General features: G+C 40.8%; 1 protein-coding gene across 4 annotated transcripts; it reads left to right on the top strand.

Moving 5' to 3' along the window:
- Window positions 1-285: 285 nt before the first annotated feature.
- On the top strand, window positions 286-13,034 carry LOC135524731 (LIM/homeobox protein Lhx8-like). 4 transcript variants are annotated; one of them, XM_064952509.1, is made up of 10 exons: window positions 286-607; window positions 1,527-1,605; window positions 1,957-2,103; window positions 2,289-2,410; window positions 2,624-2,844; window positions 9,337-9,440; window positions 9,734-9,829; window positions 10,004-10,030; window positions 10,425-10,614; window positions 12,894-13,034. In XM_064952509.1, exons 2-10 carry the CDS (start codon window positions 1,603-1,605, stop codon window positions 12,971-12,973), a joined length of 990 nt encoding a protein of 329 aa, XP_064808581.1. In that variant the 5' UTR covers window positions 286-607; window positions 1,527-1,602; the 3' UTR covers window positions 12,974-13,034. The 4 variants fall into 4 exon arrangements, with proteins under 4 accessions (XP_064808581.1, XP_064808578.1, XP_064808580.1 ...); XM_064952506.1 differs by lacking the exon at window positions 1,527-1,605; XM_064952508.1 differs by lacking the exons at window positions 1,527-1,605; window positions 10,004-10,030 and having other exon boundaries at window positions 10,437-10,614.
- Window positions 13,035-13,292: the final 258 nt, after the last annotated feature.

The following is a 13,292-nucleotide window of genomic DNA, read 5'->3' as shown; positions in this document are numbered from 1 at the left end:
AAAGGTGATATTTTGGTGCGTCTTTTTAGTAAAAAAAATATTATATTTAGATACTACACAGCCAGCCTATCATTACCAATGGCAAAATATAGTCATCTTAATTTGAATAAATGTTGTATTGTCAAATGCCCGTGCTATAAAATCAAATACGCCTATTGACTGGCCTGCAGCTATGTTCAAAATGTTCTGTGCCATTTCCCATTTATTTTTTTTAATCGAAAGGGATTTAATTTAAATAAACATTTCGGAATTCATTTAAATGCCTTTACAGATATCAAATACTCAAAAACAATTACAGGTCTATAGCTATAGGTGAATATATCAGGGAGGAGCTGCCAAAGCACACAGGAAAATACAAATTATGTTCCGCCCTACAGCCAGAAGTAACTAGGAGTTGGAGACAAAAGGAATTATCTTATCACACTCGTTAAACATCTCTTAAAAGGGATAGGCTATTGAGCGTTTTCAACTGTCAAGAAGTTACTATTTGGGGTTGCTTTTCGCATTTATTCACAGTCATAATTGAGATGCACTGAAAAAGTGAAAATAAACTGGAATGTTACAATGTGAGAATGAAAACGGATCTATGTTGATGTCTAAAAATGGGGTAAGTTCCACTTTTTTATAGGTCTACTTCAAAGAGAGATGAAGTGTGTCAAAGATTATGCTGCTTTCCCCGAACAAGAATTGTGCCATCATTTCAGGGCAGCTTGCAAAGCTATAGGATTATTATTAAACATATATAGCTGTACGTTTATTATTAAACATATTTAGCTATAGGTTTATTATGAAACAGATATAGGTTTATTAGGAAACATATATAGCTATAGGTTTATTAGGAAACCTATATAGCTGTAGGGTTTTAAAATATATATATATAGCTGTAGGATTATTAAAAAAAGATATAGCTATAGGGTTATTATGAAACATCTATAGATATAGGTATATGTGTTTCGTAATAAACCTATAAGTTTATTATGAAACACATATACCTATAGTTTATTATGAAAAAAGGGCTCAAAATTTTGACAAAGGGGTTGAATTTCAATTGCTTGAAGTTACTTTACCAATTATGCCTATCAATATTATATTGGCAGACTTATATAGGAGCAAGTTCAGTGTTTTCACTTCCTAAATATTCAGCAATTAAGACTCAAATAGTTAATACGACCTCTTCACCTTTAGCTTGCCCTGGGCAAACGTTTGTGTTCTGATTGACATACTGGTTTTGATTGACATGAGGAATTTATGTTAGGGAGTCAACCATTGTGCTTAGCAGTTCAGAACCCCCAAGTGCAAATATCAAGAGCATACTGCACATTGGATAACTATTACCTCAAGTGTCGCCTGCTTTTGTAACTAATGACAATACTTCCCTTTTAAATGTCATTTTGGTAATCGCCGGGGTTGTCATGGTGAAAGGTAAAGAGGATGGTAGTTATGGGATATAGTTTTGAAGGTTTCTGAAGTGGCTGAGTTTAAGTTTGACAGACCAAAAACCCTTGTTCCTCCCATGCCATGTATAGCTTGTCGTCTTATGTGAAGATTGCAGAAGCGACGCAGAGGTTATCAGCAGGTGCAGTGAGGGCAGGAGAGAAATGAATGGTAACATTTCATAATATAATCTAATGAATAATTAGAAAACTAACCAAATATAATATTTATTAGAAATTCACCATTAAGGCTACTAACATGAGATAATTATTTTTACATTATATGGAGAGATTTGTTTGTTTTGTTTTAACCGCATGTTCCGGTCAACAACTCTAAAATAGGCCTTTTGCTAAAAGGTTTTAATTGGAATGAACCGGATAACCTGATATCTCATTTCCGCGCAACTATATTGGCACAAATGCGTAATGTGCGCCAAAGTGTTCGTTGCGCACATGTAGGCTATAAAGGCTAAAGAAATCGGCACACATATGCATCCTAACCGCGGTATATTGTTCTATTCAGGGAAAACCAGTTGGAGTATTGGATGAAGATGTATGCTTCCTCGGCTCATCCTCCCCGTCGCTGCGAGAGATGGTATATCCGCCTCTGTTGGGTAGAACTGTTTGTGCAAGTTGCAGTGAAGAAATTGTGGATAAATACTTGCTGAAGGTAAAATATGTGGTTTCATCTTGTCGCAACATTTCAAATTTAGTTGGGGTGCTCATTTCGTGCATATCTTGTGCTTTTTGTATACGTTTTAGTAGACTAACTACAACAATATGTTTTTGCGTTTGCATTTCTACTAAATAATGTCCGAATATTATGTTATTTCATTATCATGTTTTTTTTCACAGGTTAACGACTTGTGCTGGCATGTGTGTTGTCTCTCCTGTAGCATGTGTCAAACATCGCTTGACAGTCATACAAGTTGTTACATCAAAGACAAAGAGGTCTTCTGCAAATTGGACTACTTTAGGTATTCCAGATTGTTTTTCAATATTAAATCAAATCAAAAGTGATTTTTAAATAACATTTTTGCCATTTATGTATATAGCCTACATGTGCACATCCTTCAGTGTTTATCCTAATATTTATTTGTAACACGTAATTCCAATATTCAACCGCCATCTAACCATCTAACCAACAGGGCAGTTATTTACCTGACTTTTAAAACCTGTATTTATTGCAGAAGGTATGGAACATGGTGCGCGTGCTGCGGCCGAAATATATACTCTACCGACTGGGTCCGCCGGGCGAAGGGCAACGTATACCACCTGGCGTGTTTCGCCTGTTTCTCCTGTAAGAGGCAGTTGTCCACGGGGGAAGAGTTTTCCCTGGTGGAGGAGAAGGTGCTGTGTCGTGTACATTACGACTGTATGCTGGACAACCTGAAATGTGCCCTGGAGAAAGGTGAGCATTTTGCAGTGGAGTGACACAAATTCACAACTTGTTGATATAGGGAGCTGAATGATGATAGACAATAAATCTATAAACTCATAATCTGCAGCAATATTGATAAATTAATAACCTAAACGAATTATGATTTATTATCAACATAGGTCAAGTGGAGCCTAAATAAGTAACACAATAGATATTGAAGGTGTTTCTTAAATGTATAATATTTGCACCTGTTCCTGAATTAAATCAATGCTTCTTGTGATGTCTGGAGAACTACTGCGCCAGAAGCAACTAAAATGTTAACTCTGCTTATTGGCTTATGTTTGTTAAAATGTTCTGGAAACCACTGAGAAAAAAAACAATGACATCTTTGATTAATATTTTCTGGTCAAAGTGATCATATGAGATACAGTGCCTTCAGAACGTATTCATACCCCTTGACTTATTCCACATTTTGTTGTGTTACAGCCTGAAATCAAAATGTATTGAATATATGTTATTTCTCACCCATCTGAACATAAAACATCATAATGACAAAGTGAAAACATAGTGTTTGCAAATTTAGTGAAAATGAAATATCTTATTTACATACACTACCTGTCCAAAGTTTTAGAACACCTACTCATTCAAGGGTTTTTCTTTATTTTTACTATTTTCTACACTGTAGAATAATAGTGAGGACATCACTCTGAAATAACACATAAGGAATCATGTAGTAACCAAAAAGTATTAAACAAATATATTTTATATTTGAGATTCTTCAAATAACCACTCTTTCCCTTGATGACAGCTTTGCACACTATTGCCATTCTCTCAACCAGCTTTATGAGGTAGTCACCTGGAATGCATTTCAATCATTACATGAATATCAGTCAATACGGAACATTTCAAGAACTTTCTTCAAGTGCAGTCGCAAAAACCATCAAGTGCTATGATGAAACTGGCTCTCATGAGGACCACGACAGGAATGGAAGACCCAGAATTATCTCTGTTGCAGAGGATAAGTTCGTCAGAGTTACCAACCTTCAAAGTTCACGTAACAGACACATCTAAACATCAACTGTTCAGTGGAGACTGCAAGAAATCAGGCCTTCATGATTGAATGGCTGTAAATAAACCACAACTAAAGGACACCAATAAGAAGAAGACTTGCTTGGGCCAAGAAACACGAGCAATGGACATGAGACAGGTGGAAATTTGTCCTTTGGTCTGGAGTCCAAATTGGAGATCTTTGGTTCCCACTGTATATCGAATCAAATCAAAGTTTATTTGTCACGTGCGCCGAATACAACCTTACAGTGAAATGCTTCATCACAGCCTCTAACCAACAGTTTTAAAAAAGTATTAGGTGAAAAATAGATAAGTAAAGAAATTGGGTCAAACGTTTAGGGTAGCCTTCCACAAGCTTCCCACAATAAGTTGGGTGAATTTTGGCCCATTCCTCCTGACAGAGCTGGTGTAACCGAGTCAGGTTTGTAGGCCTCATTGCTCGCACACGCTTTTTCAGTTCTGCCTACAAATTTTCTATAGGTTTGAGGTCAGGGCTTTGTGATGGCCACTCCAATACCTTGACTTTGTTGTCCTTAAGCCATTTTGCCACAACTTTGGAAGTATGCTTGAGGTCATTGTCCATTTGGAAGACCAATTTGCGACAAAGCTTTAACATCCTAACTGATGTCTTGAGATGTTGCTTTAATATATCCACATACTTTTCCACCCTCATGATGCCATCTATTCTGTGAAGTGCACCAGTCCCTCCTGCAGCAAAGCACCCCCACAACATGCTGCCACCCCCGTGCTTCACGGTTGGGATGGTGGCGTCGGCTTGCAAGCCTCCCCCTTTTCCTCCAAACATAACAATGGTCATTATGGCCAAACAGTTCTATTTTTGTTTCATCAGACCAGAGGACATTTCTCCAAAAACTATGATCTTTGTCCCCATGTGCATTTGCAAACCGCAGTCTGGCTTTTTTATGGTGGTTTTGGAGCAGTGGCTTCTTCCTTGCGGAGTGGCCTTTCAGGTTATGTTGATATAGAACTCTTTACTGTGGATATAGACACTTTTGTACCGGTTTCTTCCAGCATCTTCACAAGGTCCTTTGCTGTTGTTCTGGGATTGATTTGCACTTTTCAGACCAAAGTACATTCATCTCTAGGAGACAGAACGTGTCTCCTTCCTAAGCACCATGCTGGTTGCGTGGTCCCATGGAGTTTATACTTGCGTACTATAGTTTGTACAGATGAACGTGTTACCTTCAGGCGTTTGGAAATTGCTCCCAGGGATGATCCAGACTTTTTTTCTGAGGTTTTGGCTGATTTATTTTTTATTTTCTCATGATGTCAAGCAAAAAGGCCCTGAGTTTGAAGGTAGGCCCTTTAAATACATACACAAGTACACCTCCAATTGACTCAAATGATGTCAATTAGCCTATCAGAAGCTTCTAAAGCCATGACATCATTTTCTGGAATTTTCCAAGCTGTTTAAAGGCACAATCAATTTAGTCTTATGTAAACTTCTGACCTATTGGAATTGTGATACATGAAATAATCTGTCTAAACAATTGTTGGAAAAATTACTGACTTGCCAAAACTATAGTTTGTTAACAAGAAATTTGTGGAGTGGTTGAAAAACGAGTTTTAATGACTCCAACCTAAGTGTATGTAAACACCTGACTTCAAACTGTATGTAAAATATATATATATATATATATATACACATACACACACACACACATTTCCTCGAACCCTACCCCTACCTATTTGCTATATATTTCTAACTATGCTGTTTCACAAAAGTTCTGAAGTTATATTTTACGGACACAGAAAATTTGACATTAGACATCTTGTTTTAAGTCCCACCCTTGAGCTCCCCTCAACCCCTCCCAGTTTTGATTTCTATTTGCAATTTATTTTTCAACTGTGCTGTGATGTTTCACAAAAGTTCTGAACCTTTCTATTGTCATAGTTCCTACAGATGGTAAATTAAAGATAGCAAAAAATGTTAAAAGTATTATATTAGTAATTGATTGACTATGACTTTTCAAATCACCCAGCAGTGCTATTTACAGAGTTAGCTCCAAGTAAATGGTGCCATTCCTCAGCCATTCCTGAACCTGCAACCAAAAACAAGCTTCTATAAATATGGACAGTACCAATACAAATTACATATGATCTGTCTCTTCGCAGGAAAATATGCAGAGCTGTTGTAATTTTGGGTAGAGCAGACATTTCCATGTTTTTGTTAGCTGCATGTGTGACAACTCCACCAGTCATATTTATGATATCAATTTCAAAGACTATACTTGTTTTTATAAGGACAACCTGTGTATCACTAAAGACTTCATTCAGAGGTACTTTAATATTTAATCATTTTCCAGGCAAGTGAGCTATGAATACCAGGCATGGTTTCCCAGATTTTTCATAATGTTTTGTTTCCAGTACTTGTCGTATATTATCGCCAATCTATCGTCCATATAAAAAAGACCTGTCTGAGTAGGATGAATAATAGTCGACAATATCTTTTTAATGCTCTGCATTTTAATATAATATTTGCATCACACCACTGAAGTGTAAGGGCCTGTTTGAGTAATAATGAAATCAGACCTTGTTAATCTACCATTTTTTATAGGAGTGGTTAAAACATGCTAACAGTCATCTGAGCACATCAAGATGTTTTTGGTATTGCAGTATTACTTGTGTCTTGCTGCAAACAGAATACGTCTTTTGGAATATTTGTATTCTACTGTATACTGGCTTCCTTCTTTTCCCTCTGTCAATTAAGTTACTATTGTGGAGTAACTACAATGTTGTTGATCCATCCTCAGTTCTCCCATCACAGCCATTAAACTCTGTAGCTGTTTTAAAGTCACCATTGGTTTCATGCTGACATCCCATGAGCAGTTTCCTTCCTCTCCGGCTAATGAGTGAGGAAGGACGCTTGCATCTTTGTATTGACTGGGGGTATTGGTAACCCATCAAAATTGTAATTAATAACTCAAATGGATATTAAATGTTTGCTTTCTACCTATATGTGCCCTTCTTTGCGTGCCATTCCAAAATCTCCCTGGTCTTTGTGGTTGAATAATAAATAATAATTTAAAAAACACAATTCCACTTTGACATTACAGAGTACTGTGTATAGGCCAGTGACAAAACATCTACATTTAATCCATTTTAAATTCAGACCGTAACACAACAACATGTGTTAAAGTCAAGGGGTGTTTATACTTTCTGAAGGCTCTATGAATACTTTTACTATACTGTAAAATGCATAAACCTTTAGACAAAGCCCCTTGACATTTGATAATAATTCAGTTATGTAAATTGATACCAAAGAATACAGCCTATTGTCTCTGTTACAGATCCCTTTTTGGCCCAACAGTCTAGGGGGGTGGTAATGAGACCGTAACATAACTCATGCAAATTATAATAGTGACAAAGCAAAAGTGTGAATGAAATAACCAGGACAACTGAAATCTACCGTCACTCAAGGTTTATTTGAAAACACACGGTAATGGGGGGGGGGGGGGGGGGCAGGAAAAGGGGCTGAGCTGGACCCAAGGAAAAAAAAAAAAAAACCTAAGCTAGACTAGCCTACTTTAACAACAGCTAACTACCCAAAAATACAGTGGGTGGTCCGTCCAGTTCTAACTAGTGTATTTAACAAAGTCTACCTACGGGTAGTGTATGCCCATGGGCGACTTGTCTTGGTTTCCCCTTTTCCCACCAGCAATCAAACACAAACACCATAACCAAAACAATACTCACAGGTGATGACAAAGTGCTATGGAGGTGCTCAAACAAAAGAGAGGTTAATACACAACGAGAGAGTGAAAGACAGAGCCCTACAGACATGGCATTTACAGAGAGATTGAGCTCTAGAGCAAACAACTGACAGGGTTTTTAAACCAAGGGAAAGGAACTGTGATTGGGTAGGAAACAGGAGGAGGTGTGTCTTCTGATTGATGATTGATTGTTGACTGATTGGGGAGTGATGATTTTCACCTGTGAGGGGAGAAGGAGAGAAAAGAACACAGGATACACACACACACAGGATACTGGTATCCGTAACACTCCCACCCTTAAAAGAGCAACCCTAGGGGGGATTGCGACCACAGTATTCATGAATACTCACAACCACAACAAAGCAACAACCTTGCAAAACATGCAACAATCATTACACACGAGACAAAGCATCCGCAAACACATTTTCAGAACCCTTTTTGTGGCGGATCTCCAAATTATAATTCTGAACAATAAGCGCCAAACGCATAAGGCGCTGGTTCGGGTTGTACATCCTGTGGAGAAACACTAAGGGGTTCTGATCAGTATATACTATCACTGGTAGGGCACTGAAACCAATATATACTTCAAAGTATTGCAGAGCCAACAACAAAGCAAGAGCTTCTTGTTCTAGTGTTGCATAATTTGTTTGACATTTATTAAATTTACGGGAAAAATAACAAACAGGATGATCCACTCCACTCTTGTCCTGCTGCAGTAGAACAGCACCAGCCCCTCTGGCACTAGCATCTACCTCAAGCTTGAATGGTTGTTCAAAATCCGGAGCAGCAAGTACAGGGGTACAACATAAGAGTGCTTTCGCAGATTCAAAAGCTCTCTTACAATCAGGGGACCACACAAATGATCTAGCCGGACTAAGCAAATCGGTCAATGGAGCAACTACCGCAGAGAAATTTTTACAGAAGCTACTGTAGTAGCCAACCATCCCTAAAAAGCGGTGTAGCTCTCGACTGGTGGTAGGTGCAGGGAATGCAGTTATAGCCAAGACCTTGGCATCAACAGGGCGCACCTGTCCATGGCCAACCTCTTTACCGAGATAGGTAACAGTAGCCTTCCCAAACTCGCACTTTGCCAAGTTCAGGGTTAGAGAAGCAGCTGCCAACCGTTCATACACTACCCGTAGGTAGACTTTGTTAAATACACTAGTTCGAACTGGGGGACCACCCACTGTATTTTTGGTTAGTTAGTTAGCTGTTGTTAAAGTAGGCTAGTCTAGCTTAGTTTTTTTTTGGATACTTATTGTTTCTTTCCTTGGGTCCAGCTCAGCCCCTTTTCCTGCGCCCCCCATTACCGTGTGTTTTCAAATACACCTTGAGTTTAACGGTAGATTTCAGTTGTCCTGGTTATTTCGTTCACACTTTTGCTTTGTCACTATTATAATTTGCATGAGTTATGTTACGGGTCTCATTACCATCCCCCCTAGACTGTCGGGCCAAAAAGGGATCTGTAACAGTCTTTGATATGGAACAAAAGTAACTTCCCATTTCACAGATGAGAAGCCATTCAATGCATAGATGGCATAATAATCCCACCGGGCACACACTGCTTGAATCAATGTTGTTTCCACCTCATTTCAGTGAAATTATGTTGAACCAACGTGAATTGACGTCTGTGCCTTGTGTCTACGAATGTCTACGGCTTGCATGACGAGTAGCATGACTATGAGCTCATTAATTAAGAAGAGCAATCATCTCATTTCAGAAAGTGGTATGAACCTAGAGGGGACGATGCCAACAGAACAGCAAGTGAATCAGCCCAGGCCGTCGAAGAGAGCGCGCACCAGCTTCACCGCTGACCAATTACAGGTGAGTATCAATAATCCACCAAACGTACCCGGGAGACCATCCCCAGGTCAATAGCGTTGCGATAAAGCTGAATACCAAGGTTCATAATTTGGTTCCTTATGAATTAATGCCACAGGTTTGTTCATTTTTTAATCATTCCTGGTAGCTTAAATCCAGCCCCTGCAGATGTCACCAAGCCTTGTCAATTATGTCTGACTGTTCCCAGCCAAGGGGTTCAGGGCAAGTGATTAACATATGTCTGACCTCATGTGATTGACCTGTGATTGAGCTCCGTGACTTTATGTCCCCTCCAGGTGATGCAGGCCCAGTTTGCCCAGGACAACAACCCGAATGCCCAGACCCTACAGAAGCTGGCAGAGCAGACAGGCCTGAGTAGGAGAGTCATACAGGTTAGATCAGAGATGGTCTTTTTGGCGACCCGTTGTTTTGTTGTTGTTGTAATGTGTAGAATTGCAGCAAACTTGTCTTTAAAACTGCAACATTTTCTTTACGCCCCATGGCAAAATGTGTAGAATTGCAGGAAATTAACTCTCAAACTTCAATTTTCTCTTTCTGCTGTCAAGAGGAGCAAAACATTTTTGCTTACATGGGTAAGCAGACCCGAGAACCACTGTTTCCCCAACCCCCATCAAAGTTACCCATCCCTGGGTTAGATATTCATACAGTTTTAGTCAACGCATGCCTCACAAACAGGATAGGATATGACTGCATTTCTACAGTACATTTGTAAACGTTTTGAGGATTTGTTGTGTTGAAAATAATTGAAAAAAAAAGAAAACTGTAAAAACACCCACTTGGTTTTTCTGACATTTCCTCTAAAACAGCAATCTGGGATTGGTACATCTGCTCACCAAAACGAGTTATTAGGTGACCACTTCGTTGCTGTTTGAATCCGATTGGCTCTTTAATAAACACACATCAATATAAGTGTGTCACTATTGAATGCTGGTACTAAAAACATGGCACTTTCTACATCCTATCCAGGTTTGGTTCCAGAACTGCAGAGCACGCCATAAGAAGCATGTGAGCCCCAACCACTCCTCAGCCACGCCGTTGTCCTCCCTGCAGCCCGGCTGCCACTCCCAGCCCACCCCAGCCCCAGAAGAGCGGCAGGACACAACCTACAGCACCCCAGAGGGATCCATGCTCACTTCTCTGCACTCCTACATAGATGGTAAGTGAATAGAAAGGATACATCCCAAAATGGCACCCTATTCCCTGGTCAAAAGCAGTGCACTGTAAAGTAAACAGGGAGCCATTCGGGACGCACACAGGCTGTACCAGAGACATATAGAGACAGTACACAGCAGTAAGACGGCCCACTGGGCGGGAGGGGGTCAAAAAAGACAATCACTTAGCTGTGGTCAATTTGCAGTTTACAAATGATTGTAATTATAATCCGACCCCCCCCCCCCCCCAACCGTCCGCTCCGACTACAAATCATCCCATGGCTGAATTTAGTTGCCTACCCTGGTTCAGAGTTCTAGGAACAGCCATCACTTGTGGACAGACTGCGTAACAGAAATGTTATTGTAACGTATGTATGTATGTATGTCAAAAGACTGTGGGATGCTATGACTAATGAGCAACAGAAGCTCCAGTGCTTTGGTTTTCCCTCACTGGTTATTTGGACACATCAAGATTGGGTGAAGGTGGTGCTTAAGGGGGGTTGGGGGCAGAGCCTTAGGTAATGCTCTATAAGACCAAAGCCCTGTGTAGTTTCCTATAAGACCAGAGCCCTGTGTTTCCTATAAGACTAGAGCCCTGTGTGTCATATAAGACCAGAGTCCTGTGTAGTGTGTCCTGTCAGACCAGAGCCATGTGTGTCCTATAAGACCAGAGCCCTGTGTTTCCTATAAGACTAGAGCCCTGTGTTTCCTATAAGACTAGAGCCATGTTTTTCCTATAAGACCAGAGTCCTGTGTAGTGTGTCCTATAAGACCAGAGCCCTGTGTTTCCTATAAGACCAGAGCCCTGTGTGTCCTATAAGACCAGAGCCCTGTGTTTCCTATAAGACCAGAGCCCTGTGTTTCCTATAAGACTAGAGCCATGTTTTTCCTATAAGACCAGAGTCCTGTGTAGTGTCCTATAAGACAAAAACCCTGTGTAGTGTCCTATAAGACCAGAGCCCTGTGTTTCCTATAAGAGAAGAGCCCTGTGTGTCATATAAGACCAGAGTCCTGTGTGTCCTATAAGACCAGAGCCCTGTGTGTCCTATAAGACCAGAGCCCTGTGTGTCCTATAAGACCAGAGCCCTGTGTGTCCTATAAAACCAGAGCCCTGTGTAGTGTCCTATAGGACCAGAGCCCTGTGTAGTGTCCTATGGGACCAGATCCCTGTGTGTCCTATAAGACCAGAGCCCCGTGTGTCCTATAAGACCAGAGCCCTGTGTAGTGTCCTATAAGACCAGAGCCCTGTGTAGTGTCCTATAAGACCAGAGCCCTGTGTAGTGTCCTATAAGAGAAGAGCCCTGTGTAGTATTCTATAAGACCAGAGCCCTGTGTAGTGTCCTATAAGACCAGAGCCCTGTGTGTCCTATAGGACCAGAGCCCTGTGTAGTGTCCTATAAGACCAGAGCCCTGTGTAGTGTCCTATAAGAGAAGAGCCCTGTGTAGTGTCCTATAAGACCAGAGCCCTGTGTAGTGTCCTATAAGACCAGAGCCCTGTGTAGTGTCCTATAAGAGAAGAGCCCTGTGTAGTGTCCTATAAGACCAGAGCCCTGTGTAGTGTCCTATAAGACCAGAGCCCTGTGTAGTGTCCTATAAGAGAAGAGCCCTGTGTAGTGTCCTATAAGACCAGAGCCCTGTGTAGTGTCCTATAAGACCAGAGCCCTGTGTAGTGTCCTATAAGACCAGAGCCCTGTGTAGTGTCCTATAAGACCAGAGCCCTGTGTAGTGTCCTATAAGACCAGAGCCCTGTGTAGTGTCCTATAAGAGAAGAGCCCTGTGTAGTATTCTATAAGACCAGATCCCTGTGTGTCCTATAAGACCAGAGCCCCGTGTGTCCTATAAGACCAGAGCCCTGTGTAGTGTCCTATAAGACCAGAGCCCTGTGTGTCCTATAAGACCAGATCCCTGTGTGTCCTATAAGACCAGAGCCCCGTGTAGTGTCCTATAAGACCAGAGCCCTGTGTAGTGTCCTATAAGAGAAGAGCCCTGTGTAGTGTTCTATAAGACCAGAGCCCTGTGTTTCCTATAAGACCAGAGCCCTGTGTAGTGTCCTATAAGAGAAGAGCCCTGTGTAGTGTTCTATAAGACCAGAGCCCTGTGTTTCCTATAAGACCAGAGCCCTGTGTAGTGTCCTATAACATTATTATAATGTTATTATTTGAGCATTTCATTCTAATCTCCTCTCTCTCTCTCTCCTGTCAGGGATGTATGCCATGGCAAAGCCCTGGTTACTAGTCTCATCTAATTAACTCTCTTTCTGATCTCTCGCTCTCCTTGTCTACAGTGCACTCTCCTCAGTCTAAGCTGTTCCAGCCCCTGCTGTCCCTCCACACCATGACCTCCCAGCCTGTGACACACGCCTGAGCCACACACGCACACACACACAATGTCCTCAGTTTAGCAGGTTTAATGAATTGCAACATTACTAAGTTAAACTAAGATCCATATTGTTATCTTGTGGATGTGTGTGTTTCTCTGGCCCCGTGCACACTTAAGTTACACAACAACAAATTTGGCACAATGGTTGTGATACAACAAAGAGATTTTCAAAAATGTTATAAAATATCATTACACAAGCATTGTGGAGACACCACAGAATGGTTTGCCTAAACATGTTTGTGCCCCCTGTATGTAGCTTCCCTGTACCGGTATATCCTGTGTATAGCCTCCCTGTACCGGCTTC

This window comes from Oncorhynchus masou, chromosome 31, assembly GCF_036934945.1.
Source record: "Oncorhynchus masou masou isolate Uvic2021 chromosome 31, UVic_Omas_1.1, whole genome shotgun sequence".
NCBI lineage: Eukaryota > Metazoa > Chordata > Actinopteri > Salmoniformes > Salmonidae > Oncorhynchus > Oncorhynchus masou.
Note: the sequence above shows the minus strand (reverse complement) of the source record. Positions and strands in the feature narration are given on the sequence as shown.